This window comes from Nuphar pumila, chromosome 6 (assembly GCF_984573655.1).
Source record: "Nuphar pumila chromosome 6, dmNupPumi1.hap1.1, whole genome shotgun sequence".
Lineage (NCBI taxonomy): Eukaryota > Viridiplantae > Streptophyta > Magnoliopsida > Nymphaeales > Nymphaeaceae > Nuphar > Nuphar pumila.
Genome location: NC_143254.1, coordinates 4,624,026 through 4,646,063, shown reverse-complemented (window position 1 = coordinate 4,646,063; position 22,038 = coordinate 4,624,026). Strand labels below are relative to the sequence as shown.

The 22,038-nt window shown below is 38.0% G+C and overlaps 1 protein-coding gene across 2 annotated transcripts in view; it reads left to right on the top strand.

Moving 5' to 3' along the window:
- Positions 1–22,038, top strand: part of LOC149833711 (protein MICRORCHIDIA 6-like) — a 114,756-nt gene that overhangs the window by 71,781 nt on the left and 20,937 nt on the right. For both annotated transcript variants that reach the window (XM_090010966.1, XM_090010965.1), the window contains exons 14-16: positions 16,374–16,466; positions 16,912–16,963; positions 17,111–17,222. In XM_090010966.1, coding sequence (XP_089867092.1) covers positions 16,374–16,466; positions 16,912–16,963; positions 17,111–17,222 — 257 coding nt within the window. The remainder of the gene's footprint in view (positions 1–16,373; positions 16,467–16,911; positions 16,964–17,110; positions 17,223–22,038) is intronic.

The window sequence follows — 22,038 nt, the reverse complement described above, 5'->3', positions numbered from 1 at the left end:
CCTGGTGGTGGTGGTGGATCGTTTCTCAAGGTATGCCACCTTCATCCCAGCTTTTAAGGAGTGCCTTTCTGAGAAGACTGTAGAGTTGTTTGTAAAGCATGTGGTGAAACACTGGGGCAAATCAAAGAGCATTGTGAGTGATCGCGATGCTCGCTTCACGGGCAAGTTCTGGCGTGAAGTATTTCGGCTACTTGGCTCTGATTTGCTGTTTTCAACAAACTTCCATCTGCAGACCGATGGGCAAATAGAGCGCATCAACGAGATACTTGAGAAGTACCTTAGGCACTTTGTTAGTGCCAATTAGAAAAATTGGGTAAAGCTCCTTGACGTGGCACAATTCTATTACTGCAGAAGAGCGAGTCTTCAGGCCACAACCTGTTTGAAATAGCCACAGGGCAGCAGCGCTGACACCGCATACCCTTGCCGTGCAAGAAAAGGGAAGGCCATCCTTTGCCTATCAGTTTGTTCGAGACTGACACGAGCAGAATGAGTTGACGAAGACATTTCTACACAAGGCGGTAGAGAGAATGAAAAAGTGGGCGGACAAGCATCGTCGGCCCGCTGGGTTTCAAGTTGAGGACCAAGTGTTGATGAAGCTTTATCCTGGTTGCACATACATCTTCCGCGGGCGACACCACAGACTGATAAGAAAGAATGAAGGACCATTCACCATCACAAAGAAGGTGGGTAAACTGGCTTAGAGTTGCCCCCAGATTTTAAGGTGCACCCGATATTCCATGTGTGCAACCTTAAACAATTCCATACAGATGACGGAGATCCGGAACGTAGCGTGCCACAACGCGCTCCCATCATGCAGAGGGCCTTGACAAGACAACGGGCCGAGAAGCACCTCAGTCAGATCCTTCGCCATAAGGTCAACTACTTCAGCGAAGCGAAGAAATACCTAGTGTAGTGGGAAGAAACAACGAAACCTACGTGGGAGCCAGTTTTTGGATGAGCAGTCGCTACCCGACTGAAGTCAGGGCAGATGGCGTCGAGGACGGTGCATGATTTGAAGGGGAGAGCATGTTTCCTTGTGACTTACATTGTAAAGTTGTGTCTAGACTATGTTTTGCTTTCGTTGAGTCTAATGTAAGTTGTCCAGTTCAGGTTAATCAATACCCCGAAGGGGCAGCCCGTATACTTGAACTGTAAGAGGGCTACGGGCTAAATTGTGAATGAATTAAATGCGTTGAGCTTTCTTTTGTTCACCCTCGTTGTGATTGCTTCTTGTGACTGGAATTCTTCTCTCTCCATCTCTCTTGCACTCTAATTACAAGCTTCCGTGACTGGCAAGCAAGCGAGAAGTAGGCTTGCGGCGGTAAGGAAGGATCGTCGCGTCGCGTTGGCCTATTGAAGGAAATAGGCCGGTGACAACAACTTATCTATTGATATATTAGCTTGAAGTTTAGTTATTTTCATGTCTTATTCATGTACTTACACTATAAAATATAGAGTCCTGACTCATCCGAGTCAACCCGCTGACTTGGTGACCCAATAGGGGTCTAATCCGAGCCCGAGTCACGAATTTACCAGCTATGAAAAAAACATGAAAAAAACATGTGGATCACATCTATGGTGTTAGATGTGAGAAAAAAAAAGAAAAACAGTGTTTGATCTGTCAATTGTAAATACAATAGACTATAGCAAACATTGGTCCATATATATATATATATGGAGCAATGTTAGGGCTTCATTAACTTCAAAAAGAATGAGAATATACGACATATGGGGTTCCACCCCCTTTGCTACATAAGAGGACAAAAATAGTTTACTAGGGTCCCTAATGCTATGTTACATAAATGGCCCTCAATAATAGACATATTTACACAATTATGAGGGTAGCACATATACATGTAATATGATATTCTTTAACACTCCCCCTAAAACTTGCGATGATGAGAACACAATCATTCCACGTTGGAAAAGAAATGGTTGGAATGCCTTTAAGGGTAAATTTTTGGTGAAATAATTTGCTATCAGACTAACAGTCCCAATGTATGACAATGATATGATCCCTTCCAAGTAGGCTGTACAATTTAAGTGACAATTTATCTCAATGTGCTTTGTCTTCTCATGGAACTTCGAATTTTTAGCTATCCGAATAGCACTTTGATTGTCACAATACAAGATAGTGGTGCCTTCAACAATGACACCCATATCCTGCAATAACCACCTCAACCATATTATCTCTGTTGTGGCTTGGGTCATAGCATGATACTCCGCTTTTGTTGTGAACATAGCAACTTTTTGCTGTTTTTTGCTCTTTCACAATATCAAGAAGTTTCCCAAGAATATACAAAAATGTCTGTCTTGAGATACTCCACCAAAGTCTGCATCACAAGATACCTTCAACTCTAACGCAAATGATACATAAAAAATAGTGCATAGTGCATGCTGCTTTTGATGTATCTAATAATTCTCAACACAACTGCCAAGTGAGAAGATCTGGGAGTTCTCATAAACTGAGTCACAACATGCACAACAAAAGTGATATCCGACCTCATGATGGTTAAAGTAAATCAAACTCTATACCAATTGCTTATACACTGTAGGATCATCAAGAAACTCCCTGTTTGAATGTTTTAGCTTGTAGTTGGCTTCCATGAAAGAATCCACATGTTTCTTATCTCCAACTAGTCTTGCTTTGCTAATCAAATCAGCTGCATACTTGTGATAAGTCAACAAGTAGCCTCTATGTGAGTATGCAACTTCTAGCCCCAAGAAATACTTTAGCTTGCCCAAGTCTTTTATTTCAAAGTTTTCTGCCAGCCTAGATTTCACATTCTCAATCATAATCTTGTCAGCGCCGACAATTATCATATCATCATATCATCTGCATACAACAAAAATATACATTGCCTTTGATTCGAGGATGCAACAAATAGTGCAGGATCATGAAAGCTTTGCCTGAAACACAACTTCACAACTGCAATACTAAACTTGTCAAACCAAGTTCTTGAAGCTTGTTTCAAACCTTATAAAGCTCTCTTCAACTTACATACTTTGCCTTCTTTATCAACTATTCTTTAAGGCAACTCCATGTATACTTCTTCTAAGTCACAATTCAAAAACGCATTCTTAACATCTAATTGCCACAAATTCCATCCTAACAACTGCCACCACTACTAACAAAGTCCTAATAGTAGTCATGTGTGCCACTGAAACTAAGGTCTCAGCAAAATCTATTTCCTATTGTTGACTATACCCTTTTGCTACAAGCCTAGCCTTATGTCTTTCTATTGATCTATTAGTCCTAGTTTTGATCTTATACACCAATTTGCATCCGACCACATTCTTCTCTTTTAGCAAATTGACTAGCCTCCCAGACTTTCATTTTCTCCAATGCCTCCAATTCTTCGGACATAACTTTCTGTCACTCATGGTCCAACACAACTTCAACATAAGATTTTGGTTCATGATAAGACTGAATCATCACTAGAAAGACTTGGTGAATAACAAAAAAAGAATCATAGGAAACAAAATGAGTTGGTAGAATAGAAGGTCAAGAGCTTCTATGCACTTGATGAATGTAAGGAGGTTCAGGTGCTTGCTCATCAAGATCGGCAAGTGGGACATTGGGACTTGACTCTAGCAAGGGTTCACGTTCCTGATCATGTTGCTCAAGGAATGACTGAGAAGGAATGCTTAATGGTCTCCAATAAGAATTCACACATATTCAGACCCACATATTCTTCCCCTAAATCTGATCTCAGTGTCTTCACCTTAGCTGCAAACTAAGTCTCAACATACACATAAAATATTTTAAAAATATCAAACAATTCACTCCGAGATTTCATAAATATATTCATGTATATCTAGTGAAGTCGTCAATGAATGCCACAAAATACATGGACCCACCTTTAGACAACACTGGGGATGGACCCCAAACATCATAGTGAACGACCTCAAAGGGACAACTAGACTCAACCTTAGTTGTCAAAAGCGGCTAGTCAGAGCCTTGGCAGAAGACCCTTAAAAGGACTAGTCAGGGCCTAGGTGGGACCAAAAAAATAAAATATGAAGAAAAACAAAAATATTACAATAAATAGTTAAATTTTATTAACATATGATTGCAACTATGAATAAAGGGTGTAATTCAATAATAACATATTGCAAAATTCATAAAATTGCATAACATTAAACATAAAACATTATTTATATATATATATATATATATATATATATATATATATATATATATATATATATATATATATATATATATATATATAGAGAGAGAGAGAGAGAGAGAGAGAGAGAGAGAGAGAGAGAGAGAGCATTTTTTTACCCTTGTTGGTAAGGAACCCCTTAGTTACCAATCATAGGGGGAAGTTGTTTTGACCAAATTTGACCTCATGGATTTGTTCAGCATGGTCAAAATAGTAGGAATCGACCCTTGGACCATAGTTTTTTGGCGTAAAAATATGTTTTTTTGAGGTTTGAAAGTTTGGTGCATCATAGGCCATTGATTTTTCAACCCTCGAATCTGACATATGGATTAGAAAAACATGATCCAAAGGTCAGTTTCTACTAAATACATAGATCACAATTGAAGGGTCAGACGCGCAAAAAAAACAGAGAAAAATAAAATATTAGATTTTTTACTAGGGGGTTCCTTACCCACAAGGGTAGCAAACATTAAAATTTGGGTTTCCTCACCCGTGAGTGTAACAAACATTATCCCATATATATATATATTTGTGAAAAACATAGGCATACATGTAAAGAACAAAATAGAAAGGAAGGAAAAAAGAAAAAAGGGGAAAAAGGAAGAAGAAGAAGAAAAAAGAAGAGAGTGGAGGGGCGAGAGGAGGAAGAAGAAAAAAGAAAAAAAAGGAAAAAAAAGAAAAAGAAGGAAAAAGAGAAAGGAAGAAAAAGTAAAAGAAGAAGAAGAAAAGGTGAAGGGTGAAAGGAGGAAGAATAAAAGGAGAAGAAAATAAAAAATAAAATAAGAAGGTGAAAAAGAAAAGGAAGCATTTGGAGCGAGAGGAAAAGGAAAAGGAAGAATGAGAAAAACAAAAAGAAAAAAATAACAACCATGTCCCTAAAACCTAGGCAGGGACAACCTAGGCACTGCCTAGGTGGGAAAATAGGGCCCTACCGCCTAGACCCATAAGCCTAGGTGGTCACAACTATTCTAAGGCTAAATGAGAGAGCATAACCCTTGAACAACTTACAACTCTCAAAACACTTGACCTCATCAGAAACACTATGTACAACTACTCCTCAAAATACCATAGGACAACATGTACTGTAGCCTAGAACTAGACACATGCCCCAAAACAAATGATTCCAAAACTGCAATACCCATATCATGTTTGACGACTTTCTCAAATTTCTGGTCCAATTGGTCAAGAAAATACAAGTGATCTCGCATATGCTGAGTTCCAATCTTCCTCCCTAGCGATCGATCCTGCACAAAGCAATGGTCAGGAGTAAAAACAACATTACAATTTTACTGAGTAATTTGACCAACTGACATCAAGTTCATAGCAAACGATGAAACTAAGAAAACTTCAGACCAATGTTGTCAAAAGCACGGTTCGAGGCGTAAAAAGCGTGCCTCAAAGCGAGGCGCAACACTCTATGCCTCGGTGCACAACTATAAAACGCTCAGGGTATTAGGTGTGGGCCTCATGCCCCTAGAGGCACGCTTTTGACTTGACACACCTTGTATATAAGGTAGTCAATGGGGTCAAAGGCCTCATTTGACCTCCTTAATGTTATTAGAAAACATTTTTTTTTATAAAAAACGTGAAAAAGGAGAAGGGTTTAGGTCATCGTCTCCCCTTCACCACTCTTCCACCGATGCAGCAAGACTTTCTGGTGATCGATCAACTTTCCATTCCGACATTCTCTCTCTCTTAAGAAAACGAAGAAGAAGAAGAAAAAGGGGCAAAGGATCGGCCCCATCCTTTGCACCACTTCGCCTCCTGTGTTCCCTTTCGGCAAGCCTCAATATCTAGGTACCTCTCTCTCTTGTTCTGCCTCCTCTTCTTCTTCCACCTCCTCCTTCTGGCTGCTCCCTCCTGCTGCTCCTCCTTTTCTGTCGCCACATCTTCCATCACCTCCTATTCTTTCTCTGTTGTGTATACACTGAGAAACTCTCTCTCCTCTGCCTCCTTCCTTTTCTCCTACTTTTATATCTCTCTCTCTCTCTCATATAATGTCGGTAACACCTAGCTGGCCAGGTGTTACTAGGTTTTATGATCTTGGGTCAGACTTAGGTATGATTAAGACGTGGGTCATACTAGGTCTGAATTAAACATGGATCTGTTTTGACCCAGGTCTGATTCAGACTTGGAATAGGTTTGAATTAGACCTGGATCTGTTTTGACCTAGGTCTGATCAGACCTGGGTCAAAATTGTCTCAGCTCTGAACTAGACCTGGGCCTGCTTTGACCCAGGTCGGAGTCAAATTTGGGTCAGCTAACCCAAATCTGAATCTGACCTGGATCAAAACAGAATCAAGTTTGTTCTGGCTCATTTGATTCAAACCTGGGTCTAAGCTGGTTCTGCTGACCCAAATCTGAATCTGACCTAGATCAAAACATAATCAGGTCTGTTCTGGCCCATTTGATTCAAACCTGGGTCTAAGCTGGTTCTGCTGACCCAAATCCGAATCTGACCTGGATCAAAACAGAATCAATGGTTCTTGACATAAAACCTTGTAAATTCATTTAGTAAGAGAAATATTGATGCATATTTATTTTTGTTTTTTATTTAGTTGATTTTTTAATATTTTTTTGTGAAGCTCACGCTTTACGCCTCTCTTCACGAGCGGGTCTTATGCCTCACTACACCTCAGCGCTATTCACAACATTGCTTCAGACACATTCAATTTTTCACTGGGATTGTAATCAAGGAGTAACTGAACCTACTTTAGAGACACTCACGAGAGAGCCATTGCGGTATGAAAGGTACCACAAAATGGCATGACGTTCCTGAATCTATTAATCAGCCTGAACTGACACTAGTAATACTTGCGAAGGAACAATCAGAGTTACCCGAAGAAGATACAGAAACTGAAAAAGTAGACAAGCAAAGAAGTTGTTGGATCTGCTGCTGCAACTGGTCTAGCCTGGAGTGGACAGATGGATGCACATCTGAAGTAGAAGAAGACACAACTTCAAGGCACTCTCTTCTTCCTTCCTAGGGCTCTTCACATTGCTCACTGTATTAGATACAAATGCATTCCCTCCCATTCTCATATTTTTCTTTCTCAATGCTAAACAAACCTTCTTCATATGGTTAAACTCTTTGCAATAATGGCACGTAACTCCACTCATATCAAACTTAGGTGCTCCCTTCGTCTACATCTATAATGAATGGGAGAAGCACCTCGAAGCCATCGAAGATATTTCCAAGGAGATAGGTCGATTGCAACGGAAGACTTGGCAGCCACCATAATAATATCTCTAGTTGAGCAAGACTGAAGAGACTTCATTTTAGTCTCTTTTGCAATGAGCTCAGAGAGAGAGAGCGCTTGATCTACTGGAGGCACAAATGTCTTGTGAATAATGGCACTCCTTACATTTTTAATGAAATGGTGGTTTTCAACAAATTGACAAATAACTCACAAACAAGTGTCTATTGGAGACACTACAAGCATGACCCTTGAAAGGGTATAAAAGGAAGAACACTTGAAAAATAAATAATACTTTATTCATGAACAAAATGCTTAAGAAGCATGGTTGTTTACATTGAAGGGGTTCACCCCTATATATACAAAAAAGTGGAAGAGAGAGGAGAGCTCATTTTGAGCTCTCCAAAAGAGACGTTGGATTCCAACGTCTCTTAATATAGCTGTTGGACTATAGTCCAACAACATTTATTATAGCTGTTGGACTACAGTCCAACAACTATTTGCACAGTCAAGTTCCAACAGGAACCTGACTGGATCAAATATCTAGTTTCTATTGAACTAGATGCTAAAAAAGAAAAAAAAAATAGAAAAAGAAAATAATAAAAGAAAATATAATATTATATATATATATATATATATATATATATATATTACAGTTTACATTTTAACACTCCCCCTCAAACTTACGGTACAATGAGCGAAAGTTTGTCTAAGAGGAAGTGAAATCTGGGAGCATCGAGAGGCTTGGTGAAGAAGTCTGCCAATTGATATTCTGATGTAACATATGGCAGATCAATGGTTCCATGTAAGTATTCCTCTCTGACATAGTGACAGTCCATCTCAATGTGTTTAGTGCGCTCATGAAATGTCCGGTTGCTTGCAATGTAGATCGCACTTTTGTTGTCACAGTACATCTTTGAAGCTTGCGTTGCTTTAGCTCCCATATCCGCTAGCAATCGTCTGAGCCAAACAACCTCCATAGTGGTGGTTGCCATGGTTCTGTATTCAGCTTCGGTGGAGGAAAGAGAGACTTTCTGCTGCTTCTTGCACCTCCACGAAATTAAGGTTTCACCTAGGAACACACAAAAACCAGTAGTTGAGTGTCTATTATTGGGATCACCTCCCCAGTCAGCATCAGTATATGCAATTAAATTTAATGAAGATGAAGCAGACAAGAAGAGTCCTCGTGAAAGAGAGGATTTTAAGTATCTAATAATACGCAAAATTGCTCCCATGTGCACGGAGGTGGGAGCATGCTGAAACTGACTGGCTGTATGAACCGCATGAGTTATATCTGGCCTAGTAATGGAAAGATAAGAAAGAGCTCCAACAAGCTGTCTATAAGGAGTAGGATCATCAAGAAGTTCTCCATCATCAATTTTCATTTTAACATTGACAACTTCTGGAGTGTCTACTTTCTTATCATCTGTAATTCCAGACCTGGAAACGATATCAAGAGCAAATTTAGATTGAGATATCTGTTGAAAATAGGTGGTTTTAAGTAAAGTTATTTTACATTAAGATGCTATTTGTATTTTAGTTTTTTATAATGGGGCTTTATTGTAATTAGGCCTTTAAGCCTCTCTCTATTTAACATAGAGAGAGGCCCTAATATTGAGATTGAGTTCTGAGGTTTTCTGTGCAGCCGTCTCTCTCTCTTTCTCTCTCTCTCTCTCTCTTCTCTCTCTAGGACTCGGTTCATCTTCTACATGGTATCAAAGCCATGCTGATCGTGGGAGCGTGATTGACTGTGACGTGGGAGCGTGATCGTGGGAGCGTGATCGGCCGTGACATGGGAGAGTGATCGAGTCTGATCAAGGCTCGATCGATCGTGGAGGCCATCTTGATCGTGATTCAATACCTAATCAGATCGTGATCAAGGCCACCAGATCTGTCAACAGATCCAATGAGTAAAAGAAATCAATACCTAATCAGGTCAGCGATGTAAAAATTTTTTTTGGATCTGTTGACAGATCTGATCACGCTGCTGGTCGTGGATGCTTGGTGTGGATTCGTAGCTTCTTGTTTTATTGTTTCGTGACTACCTACTGCCTCGGTGGTATTTCCTGCCGTCAGTCTCGTGACTACCTGTTGGGAGTTGATTGCTGTTGGTATAGTGTGCACTGAACATGTCGTGTGAGATATTGATATCGTTGCTGTTGGGAGTTTGATTGCTGTTGGTGATTCTACATATGGTTGGGGCCCTGTTTTGTTTATCTTGATATCGTGGTTGTGGGGAGTTTGATTGGTGTTGGTACAATTTGCACTGAAAATGTCGGGATTTCAGGTCGTGACTTCCTGCTTATTTTTTTTTGGCAGCAATCCAACACGTAGTGGTGTTGCTCGTAAAAAAAAATGAATGACTTATTGTCGAACTGTATATGTCTGGGGAGCTGCCCCTGTTTTGAAAAAAAATATTGCTGCATATGCAGAAGTCATGTTAGTCGTGATTCACTGACGTGCTGAATTATCTTTCTGTTTGTGGGCTGCTGCTCACTACTGTCGTGGGTTTTTTTTTTTCGTGAGTGAACAACTGCTGATTGGAATATCAGTTGGCGTGTGAGTGTAACACATGGTTTTTCCCTGTTTAGTTTGGAGACTGTCCAGTTTTTTTTTAACCAGAAGTATGGCTGAAACTTCGAAATGTGATTCAAAATTGGAACATATTGGAGAATATAAGGCATTTGCCAATCCTTTTTCGTACGGCTCGTCTGTAAGGTTAAATGAAACTAACTATGCCAGGTGGTCCAGAACATTTATGATGTCGGTATCTAGACATCGTAGGAAACATATCTTGTTGGAAGATGGACCCACTGAAAAGGTGGGAAAATATGTTACATGGGATGAAGATAATGACATAGTTATGTCATGGATTATGAATAGTGTCGAACCCCATATTGCAGATGGTTTAATTTATTATAATACAGCCAAACAGATGTGGGACAATCTTCGAGATACATACTCACAAGAGACTAATGTGAGTCGTATCCTACAAGTCGAACAGAAAATATACAATTTACAGCAGGGAGATTAAACCTTGGCCCAGTACTATGCCTCCGTAAAAGCTGCGTTTGAAAGACTTAATGCTCACAGACCTCTTTGTTGTTCGAAACAAAAAGATCATCAAGAACAAACTATGGTTGCTAGGTTTCTTACAGGTTTATCTTCAGAATTTTCTGTTGCAAAAGTCCAAATGTTGACTGGTTCGGATGTACCTACTCTTGCTGAGGCATATAACCGTCTAAGCAGACTTGCGATATCTCTTCCACATTCTCAACCTGTGACTCAGTCTTCTGTCTTAGTTGTCTCATCTGGTTCTGGACGTGGAAATCTTCAGAACATCAGAGGACGAGGTCGCGGACGAGGTGTGGGAGGCAGAGGAAAGCTTCAATGTACATTCTGTGGAAAATCTGGACATTTAGAAGATCGTTGCTGGGATAAGCATGGCCGACCAACCTCCTCTTCATCAAAGTCATATGCTCCTAAAGCTAATACTACTATTCTCGAGGCAACAAAGGTACAAGAAAATATCTCTGCAAGTGACAGTAGTATAACCCTCAGTCGTGCTGAATATGATGAACTGATAGCTCTTCGTCCTTTGAGTTCTACCTCCCCTGTTGCTGGTGTTGCCTATTCAACCGGAAATCTTCTTCATCCGACTGATCGTAAGTGGATTATTGATTCTGGTGCATCCAGACATTTGTGTGGAAATTCACTTGTTTTTTCAGATCTAAAGGATATTAAGACTCAACTTGGAGTCTCATTAGCCGATGGGAGTACCTCCCCGGTTGTTGGTCAGGGAAATATTTCCATATCCTCCTCATTACAGTTGAAAAATGCTCTTCATGCTCCAAAATTTCCTCAAAGTTTACTTTCTGTTAGTTGCCTTGTAAAAGAACAAAACTGTAGAGTAATATTTGATCCAATGGGTTGTCATTTTTAGGATTTGCTGACGGGGAAGAAGATTGGTGGAGGCTATGAAGAAAATGGAATCTACTACTTACATCATCCAATGGGTACTGTTCATGCTGATGTGGAACATTCATTTAGTCCTGTTCAGTGGCATCATCGTCTTGGTCATCCTTCATTGTCAAAGCTTCGTTCGGTCTTTCCTCAGATTCCCCCCACCACATCATTTCAGTGTGAAGCATGTCAGCTGGGCAAGCATCATCGAAGTTCGTTTCCTTCGAGTCAGAGTCAGTCTAGTAATAAAGTCTTTGAACTTCTTTATGCAGATGTATGGGGTCCTAGTAAGATTCCTACTAGGACTCAGTGTCAATACTATTTAGTTATTGTTGATGATTTCTCTAAGTTATCATGGGTGTTTTTAATAAAGGAACGATCTGATGTTCCAAATATTATCAAATCTTTAATTCTTGAAATAAAAACTCAGTTTGAATCTAGTGTCAAGATTGTTCACACTGATAATGCTCTCGAGTTTAAATCAAAAAGTCTGTTACAATTTTACCAAGATAATGGCATCAAGATAATGGCATCCAACCCCAAACTTCCTGTGCCTATTCATCTCAACAAAATGGGGTGGCTGAGCGAAAACATCGTCACCTACTTGATGTTGCCAGGACTATTATGATTCAATCAAATGTTTCTGCGTTATACTGGGGAGATGCAATTACAACTGCTTGCTATCTGATCAACCACATGCCTTCCTCTTCTGTGGGTGATCAAATTCCAATTCATATCCTAAAACCCAATACCCCTCTCTTCTCCCTCTCGCCCAAAGTGTTTGGATGTGTTTGTTTTGTACACAAACTTGGCCCTGACCGAGATAAATTAGCTGCTCAAGCTACAAAATGCATATTTATAGGTTATCCCAAAAATCAAAAAGGCTATCGATGCTATGATCCTACTTCTCGCCGAGAGTATGTCAGTGCGGATGTATCTTTCTTGGAATCCACTCCATATTACTCTAATACCGGTTCCCCGCTGCAGGTTGATCCAGTTGAGTCTTGTCCATTACCTATACCTCTTTTTCTCTTGGAATCCGTACCCTCATTCCCGAACCACACTTCATCCTCTTACAGATTTCATAATCCTCTATTGGTATATGTGCGTAGAGATCCACCTCCACAAGTGCCTCCATCTTCTTATTCCCCTGAGGTAAGTTCTACTGACAATAATGATCTTCCTGATGATGATAATAGGCCGATTGCTCTACGAAAGGGGACACGACAATGTACCTTATATCCCATATCTCATTTTGTCTCCGAAGCCAGAATTGGAAATCAGATGAAATCTTTTATTTCAGCTTTATCTGCTGAAGTTATTCCTCTGAACTATCAGCAGGCAGAGCTTGATATTCGCTGGAAGATGGCTATGCAAGAAGAAATGAATGCCTTAATATCTCAGCATACTTGGGATCTAGTTGATTCCCCAGCAGATGCTGACATTGTTGGATGTAAATGGGTATATACGATAAAGTACAAATCTAATGGTTCAATTGAACGGTACAAGGCCAGATTAGTAGCAAAAGGGTATACTCAGACATATGGTATTGATTTCTTTGAAACTTTTTCTCCTGTTGCACGGATGGGTACCATTCGTCTTGTTCTCTCAGTAGTTGTTCATCATGGTTGGAGCCTGTACCAATTAGATGTGAAAAATGCATTTCTATATGGGGACTTATCTGAGACTTTACATGCAACAACCTCCAGGATTCGAGGTTGAGGGGGAGTGTCAGAAGGTGTGTAGATTGAAAAAGGCAATTTATGGCTTGAAACAAAGTCCTCGTGCATGGTTTCAGAAGTTGTTTGAAGTGATGTCATGTTTTGGCTTTAATAGGTCAGCAGCAGATCATACCCTATTAATAAAAAAAACTAGCTCTGGCATAGTTGTTATGGTGGTATATGTGGATGACATCATTCTTACAGGTGATGATGTGAAAGCTATTGAAGCCACAAAGGCTCATCTTCAAAAACACTTTGTTACAAAAGACCTTGGTTCACTCAGGTATTTTCTGGGTATAGAAGTTGCCAGGAGCCGTGAAGGGATGGTTTTGTCTCAACAAAAGTATGTTCTTGACTTATTAAAGGAAACAGTAATGTTGGGAGCTAAACCAGCAAATATTCCCATGGACCATAAAGTTCAGTTGTTTGAAGAAGGGTCAAAACTGGTTGATAGCAAAAGTTATCGCTCCCTAGTTGGGAAACTACTGTATGTAACTGTGACCAGGCCGGATATTGCTTTAGTAGTAAGTAAAGTCAGTCAGTTTATGGACAAACCAACTGAGGTACACTGGAATGCAGCTATTATGATTCTCAGATATCTAAAATCTTCTCCTGGAAAGGGGTTAAGAAAGGTGGAACTCTGGATATGGTTCAAGAAAGGTGGAACTACAGTCCAACAACATTTATTATTATAGCTGTTGGACTACAGTCCAACAGCTATTTGCACAATCAAGTTCCAACAGGAACTTGACTGGATCAAATATCTAGTTTCTATTGAACTAGATGCTAAAAAAGAAAATAAAGAAAAATAGAAAAAGAAAATAATAAAAGAAAATATAATAATATTAAATAATATATATATATATTACAGTTTACATTTTAACAACATTATTATATTCAAGACAAAGTCCCATGAGAAGTTCAATCAACCTAACAGTTTCTTTGGATTGATTTTCTACCTCCATACATGCCTTGCAATCCTTGCATTTATCGCACTTCTTGCCACTTTTAATCTAGGCAAGCGAATCCCACAACTATTGCATTTCAGAATAAAAGTCCTGAATTGATTTGTTTCCTTGCCTTAGAGTTCACAATTCTTGCATAAGTTGATATTGTCTTGCCCAGTTTTTTTGCATATATACTTGCTTCAAGTAAGCCCATGCATCCTTGGATTCTTGAAACTTTGAAATGTTCATAGCTATTTTATGCTACACAGACCCAAGAATCCATGATTTTGTTTTCGCATTATTCATTTTCACTCCATCAATGTATCATGATTGGGATCACCCTCAGGTTTTACACTGGTACCATCAAGGTACCCTCCCAAACCCTTTCCATCAATGAGTGCTGTCATAAAGTCAGACCAAAATCTTTAGTTGGTCTGATCTAACTTAACCAGAATAAGTTGAATCGGGTCTCCCCTTTCCATACTACCACAACCCCCAAACTATAAATTCACAAGGCTGCACACAAACACACTCAATACAGCAAAAAACAAAAACTATACAGTCGGTATAAAGTTAAACCTCTACTACAACAAGCACAACAAAGACCATTACTTCACAAAAGTGCTCAACAAAGATATCTACCAACACCCAATGTAATGCATGCACACCAATAACACCCACAAACTGCACAAAAGGCGTTCCCAAATCGAAGCTCTACACACTTGGTCCTGCTGCAACAGTTATAGCAGTCGACACTAAGCAAATTATCCAAAACTGGTTTACCGCCAACAGTAAAATGCTCAAAAACTCATAAAAACTCAGCTAAATCTGATTTTCGATCCCCAATACCACAATCAGATGATGACCCACTAAAAAATGACCATGAACCATCTCATTTGCATGCATAGAAACAGTTGATAAACTCACCAATCAGATTAGACAAATCCGAACCAAACTTGAAACCGAAAATAGAAATTATTGGAAAAATAATAAAAAATCCAATACTGCTCTGATTACAGTGATTTTTGATGCATGTTTCTTCTAAAATTAAGCTCTACCAAATCCCTACATCAAATAGGCCAAACCCAACAAGTCACTGGGTGTTCTGACATCAGCACCTTGGGTTTTGTGCTTGCTTCAGGTGAAACGAGAATGATGCCTTTCGGATGCTCCCACAATCTCTTCTTTCGAGTGCCAATATTGTTCTGATACCATATTGTACAAAGAGAGTCTAAGTACTAGAAGAGAGGAAGAAGAAGATGAGCACTCAAAGAGTTAGAGCTTCATTAACTTCAAAGAATGAGAATACACAACATATAGGGTCCCCCCCCCCCCCCCCCCCCCTGCTACACAAGAGGACAAAAATAGTTGACTAGGGTCCCTAATGCTATGTTACAGAAATTCCCCTCAATAATAGACATATGTACACAGTTATGAGAGTAGCACATAGACATGTAATATGACATTCTTTATATATATATATATAGAGAGAGAGAGAGAGAGAGAGAGAGAGAGAGAGAGAGAGAGAGAGCTTCTAACCACTTTTCTTGTTAACTGGGATTTTGAAGGGGTTTTCCATGTTTTTCTTAAATATGTCTGTACAGATGTGTTCTACATGCTTGATATTATAGGAATCAATTCTTGGATCAGCTGATTCCAATACACAGTTAGATTTTTATAAGGTTTAAAAAGCAATGGTCTAAGATTTTCATAAATATTCAATGCTTAAAAAATAAAATTTTTATCAAAAAAGCATCATCCAAGTGTTCCCCAGTAAATTGACCATGTCGAATACATTTCTATGGTCAGATTTAAGGAAAACATGAAAAAAACCTTCAAAAACCTGGTTAGCTAGAAAAGTGGTTTGCAACTACCACCTTCTCTCTCTCTCTCCATATATATATATATATATATATATATATATGTGTGTGTGTGTGTGTAAAGTTTTCAAAATAAATGGGTAGAATCCCACCTGCTCTTCGAGTTTAATCTATGTCAGGCTATATGAATGAATTGTCATTATTCATTTGATGCAGTGTTCTTCAGTTCAGGAAATTTATGTATTGAAATATTTTCTTAAAGCACGAAAAAATTTATGGCCCAAATTGCATGAAAAATGTAATGGTCAAGAAAATGAATCTTCACATCTAAATCACTAGAAGTAAAGCATGATTGGTACTGAATAAACCTTGACAATCCACTTCGAAATGCATGAGTTGATGCCAAGGACATCTCCCAGTCTGTTGTGTGTGTGTGTGTGTGTGTGAGAGAGAGAGAGAGAGAGAGAGAGAGAGAGAGAGAGAGAGAGAGAGAGAGAGAGAGAGAGAGAGATGATGGTTACTTACAGCTGTTGTACATTTTTTCTTACTTCAGGCTGCAGTCATTACCACAATAGGTTTTGTGAAGGAATCTCCACATGTCAATGTTCATGGCTTCAATATCTACCACAAGAACCGTCTCATAATGGTATGACTTTTGCATACTGCTTCCATATAAGGATCAAACTACTTATTTCATATTTCTACTTCTGTTTATGATCATGCTATCATCAATGCCATTGTTAATGTTTTGATCATGGAAATGTAGGGAATTAAGGTATAAGAAAAATAAATCTATCTAATCTATAGTTTTTTTTTTCAATGTGAAAATATCCATAACAGCTTTGAAATGTTTTTGCAATATTTCTAAATGGCAATATTTTTAGAAAATTGAGAGATTCTGCCAGTAGTGTTATTTGAGCTATGCATTGCAATATTTTGATACATAGCCGATCTGTGACAATGGTTTCCTTATAGGTTAGTAATTACTGCCATAATATTTTGTGAACTCTGGTTATCTCTTTCATGTTTCTTTGTGTAAGGGAGATGGCATCTGACCATCCTTGTTGACTACTTGCTTCTCTCTTTTGCAGCCTTTTTGGAAAGTTTGGAATGATGCTAGCAGTAGGGGAAGAGGTGTTGTTGGTAAGAATTTTCCCTGTGATTTGTGAATCTCTTGCACTTGTGGAACTTTCTGGGATCCCCCAGTAGGCACATACATAAAAAACCCTTCACTGGATCATTGGACTTTGACACTTTTTGTTTCCTGTGCTGATATTATTTTCATTTCAGGGGTGCTAGAAGCCAATTTTATGGAGCCTGCCCATGATAAGCAAGATTTTGAAAAGACTGCTGTCCTCCAGAAACTTGAAACTCGTCTGAAGCTGATGGCTGTTGAATATTGGTAATCAGTAACATTCTATACTAAATATCTATTATCAACTTTCAAATGTATGAGAATTGAGAATGAATATGACAATCTTGAAGGGTTAGAGTTTCTTGCTGCCGATCTGGTCTCCAAAGCAGTCGTTACTGAAATTATATGTATCTATGCTTGTAGATATGTATATAAAATATGTATTCATGAATATGTTAGGGATGTTCTCTGGTGGACAATGATGAAGAAATGTGTTTCTCTCAAGTACATTAGTATAATTAAAGATATGTACGAAGGAGTAGTAACCAATGTCCGCACTTGTGGAGGGGTGACGACCAATTTTCCTAACAGTTGGGTTACATCAAGGATCTGCATTAAGCCATTTTCTATTTGCTATAGTGATGGATGAGCTTACGAGATTAATTCAAGAAAATGTGCCATGGTGTATGTTGTTTGCTGATATTGTTTTGATTGATGAGTCTAGAGTTGAGGTTAATGCTAAGTTAGAATTATGGAGACAGACATTGGAAGCAAGAGGTTTTAAGTTGAGTAAGATTAAGACAGAATATATGGAATGTCGGTTTAGTAAGCAACGAAGTAGTGATGAGAGTGTAGTGAAGCTTGGTGAGCAAGAAATACCGATCGATGACTGTTTCAAATATTTGAGATCTATCATTCAAAAGTATGGAGAAATTGATGGAGATGTAAATCATAGGATAAAGGTTGGGTGGATGAAATGGAAAAGTGCAACTGGAGTGTTGTGCGATCGTAGAATGCCATTGCGGTTGAAGGAAAAGTTTTATAGGACGACTATTAGGCCCGCTTTACTATATGGTACGGAATGTTGGGCTGCCAAGAGACATCATATTCAAAAAAATGAGTGTAGTTGAGATGCGTATGATTAGATGGATGTGTGGAAATACAATAAAAGATAAGATTCGAAACGAGGAGATACGTAAGAAGGTAGGCGTTGCATCAATTGAAAATAAGATGAGAGAGAATCGTTTACGGTGGTTTGGACATATTCGGCGAAGGCCTAATGATGCTCCAGTTAGAAGGATGGAGAAATGGGAAAATATATTAGTTAAAAGAGGTCGGGGTAGGCCTAAAAAGACTTGGATGGAGATGATAGGAAAGGATATGAATGCTTTGAACCTCACCGAAGACATGGCATTGGATAGAAATGATTGGAGGAGAAGGATTCATGTGGAAGACCCAGAATGATTTTCTTTTTTGATTCATATCGCTGACCCCAATTGTTTTGGGATGAAGGCGTAGTTGTTGTTGTTGTTGTTTGTTTTCTCTTTCTAGTCTTATCTGTTTTTAAGGTATTTTTTCTATATGTAGTCTATAATCTATGCAAGTGATTGTGTATGGAACCAATAATGAAGACGTTCTTTTCACTCAAAGTTGCCCCTCTTTTTCTTTTTGAAGAATAAAAGAAAAATTATCTATTAGAAAGAAGAAGTTGATGAGATGTCAAAACAATACAATAATAGGTTGGCATCTCTAGGTGTCCGGATAACCAATCCTTAGCTTCTGTAAAATCCTGAAGCTTGCCCATTTATTTTTGTAGGAGGTGAGCACTCATGAGCAACAAGCAGTTGACATAAAAACCACCATAGTCATGAGGTTTATTCTCCCAATACAATGACCTACCTGATCTCTGATTGACCCTAACAGGTGAGCACGGAAGTCCGAATACAATGAGGATGAATAACATGTATGAAACATACTTTAGAGCAAAACAAATGAGACCCCGATAAAGAATCTTCTTTTCAAGAGCTTTGTGATCTAATAGCTCTTTTCAAACAAATGTAAGAACAAATTAGAGTTCATTATAAATCAGCAATGAAATGAGTCCCAAAATACTTCAAATCTATCAATTTCAGTTTTATACTGTAGATATGATGTTTTGTTACTTGTTAACTCCAGTTCTTGGCAACAATACATACTGGTTTGCTTGATATATCTACTCAGTTGTCCAGTTATCATAAGTTGTCTATTGTCTTTCTGACTCTTAACTAGTTAAATTAAATTGGACATATTCTGCATTCAATAGTATACACTTGCTCTAAATGTTAAAAAACTAAGAACTTATTCTAAATGTAGAGTAATCCAATGACATAATGTTGTATCAATTGGAATGACCCCAACTGTCCCTCGAAAAATAGTGGAATTTTTTTTTAAAACATTTGCAGAAAACCTCCCAAGAACCTGGAGTACATCACAAATTTAATATAACCAAACCACAAACCATTTCATTCTTATATTCAATTGAAAATAATAAATTGAACTTCATATAATTAAATAAATAATTTAGAAGTCCAAAAATAAAAATTGACTCGATCACATCTCGCACACAAGTCAGATCCTAAGCACCAAGTCGCAAGCCTCGAGTCCTTCAATCAGGCAGTCCTACGCATCATTGAGCACCTGTGCTTGAAAAACAGTTTTAGTAAACGGGTAAGAACCGAAGTCCTCATACGAATTGCTCTAAAAATTCAACAGTAAAGAGAATATCACAAATTAACTCATGCATAGATTTAAGATGAAATCACAAGCAATAATTTACCACAATTATCTTACCATTTAAACATTCAACAAATATCATGTCAAATCAAATATTCAGAAATGCATGAAACTAATGTTGAACAGTAAAAGATGTATGATTCAATAACATGCATGAATAACTTCTTAAGTTATTTATCAAAGTTACTTTCGCATGCATCTCCTTATTAAATGCATACAAATTTAATTTTCACTTTTCCTTAAACCCACGGATACTCAAAACGGATACAATTCCTGAGGTTCAAGTTAGTTCCTAGTTTTAGCTTAACACACAATTTGTATTTTAATTACTAGGTTTTACACCTATTCCCCGCCCGATATCAGGAATCCTTACCTTTCATCAGAACATTAGGAATCCTCGCCTAATGCTGAGATATCAATGAAAATCTTCAACCATTGATGCCACTTTCTTGGTATACCAATAACTATAGCTGAATAAACACTATCACCTGCAACGATCTCAACTCATACCCATGAAAATGTGACATTTTTTTTTTAAAGTGCGGAAACATTCTTAGAGACCTGGAGTCTTTACAATTACAACACATCTACAACCACAAGGGATCTTATATTCATCTTTCAAACCAAACCAAACTTTATTTATTAAAATGCATAGGGTCTGAGACATAAGCAAATAAAATATAAATAAAGCAAACAAAAGAGCCACGCTGTCCCAAGAAAAGTCTGCCAAGTAGTCGCATAGCCTTCGTATCTCCTCACAAAGCAAATCACTTTGTTGGGCCTCTGAGGCTGCGAAAAACACAAAAGTAGGGTGTTAGAATCCAAAGAATTCTGTGTACGAATCCCTCTAATGAAACAAATAAGTCAAAAGAATACAAATAAAATTAATGCAATATTTTAGAAGGATGCAATTATGACAAATTCATAATTCAAGTAATCATTTAAGCAATAGGGAACAAGTGTTAAACAAGATAAAACAATTATTATTAATAGGGAACATCAATTATTAAGCATGAGGGAACAATTTAATAAGTAACAGAGACCACAAATTAAGCAATAAAAACATTTAACATGCATTAGGGAACAAACATCATGTATTCAACAATATATAACAATTAATGGAGCAAATAAATATACATGATCTAATGAATAGCAGTAATATGCATGATTTTTATGCACATGCATAAATAAATTATTATTTTTTATCAGAGTTTTTTCTTTCCATATGTATGTCCCTATTAAATGCATATAATTTAAGTTCTTTTTATTATCGTTGCCTGCAGATACTCTAAACGGGTAAAAGTTCTCGATGTCAAGTAGGGTTCTCGGGGTAACGTAGCACACAGGTTGTATTTTGTTACTTGGTTCTAAACTTAGCCCTCGACCGATATCAAGAATCAACACTATCCATCGAAACATTAAAAATCAACAACCAATGTCGGAACACTATGAAAATCAACAACCATAATGCCACTTTCTTAGTATACTAAAACAACAACTGTGTCTACACACCACTTCCAGGCAAAGTTGCGGATTCTCCCTAAAATCGTGGCTAAGAGAAGAACTTCAATATCGTGTTCAGGGGCAACAACGCACACAGAGTTTTAATATTCTTACGGTTTCCCAAAACTGCAATGTCCAAGATTCTTATACTATAAAAGTGACATCAAAGAAACATAGATTACACTGTTCTTTAAATTTTTTTATCTTATTATTAATTCATCTATTTTAATTTGCAATTCAACATGCAGAATTAATAACACAAGTTCGCAAATCAACATACGAAGCTCTTCACGGGATCACAGCCCGTGACAACATAGAACAATGCAATTAGAACAATCATATCATATTTGATTTTCGCAATGCATAGAACAACTAAAACAAAGAGCAATACATGCTCAATGCTCGCACAACCTACGATGATCCATTTCGATCATCAATGCATTCATATACAAAAATCATGAATCACTTGCCATTATGCATTCATTTCACATGCCTTTCAATGCACAGACACATATATGCCAATCTAATAGTGTGCATGAATTACAACATTCATATGCAAGTGGTCACTATTCATGTGCATGTTCTTTCATGTAATCATTCCACATACTTGCTTTCATTCATGACTCATCTCAATTAGAACATGTGAACACTCATGCATTTACATATATGCTAAACACACATCAATTCCATGCGTGCCCATGCACTTGAAACAAACCTTGTAATAGCTTGTAATAGCGTATTGCTTAACATGTCACCACAAGTCAAAGCATGTGAAAAAAGTTCATCAAACAACCATACTTAGAAAAAT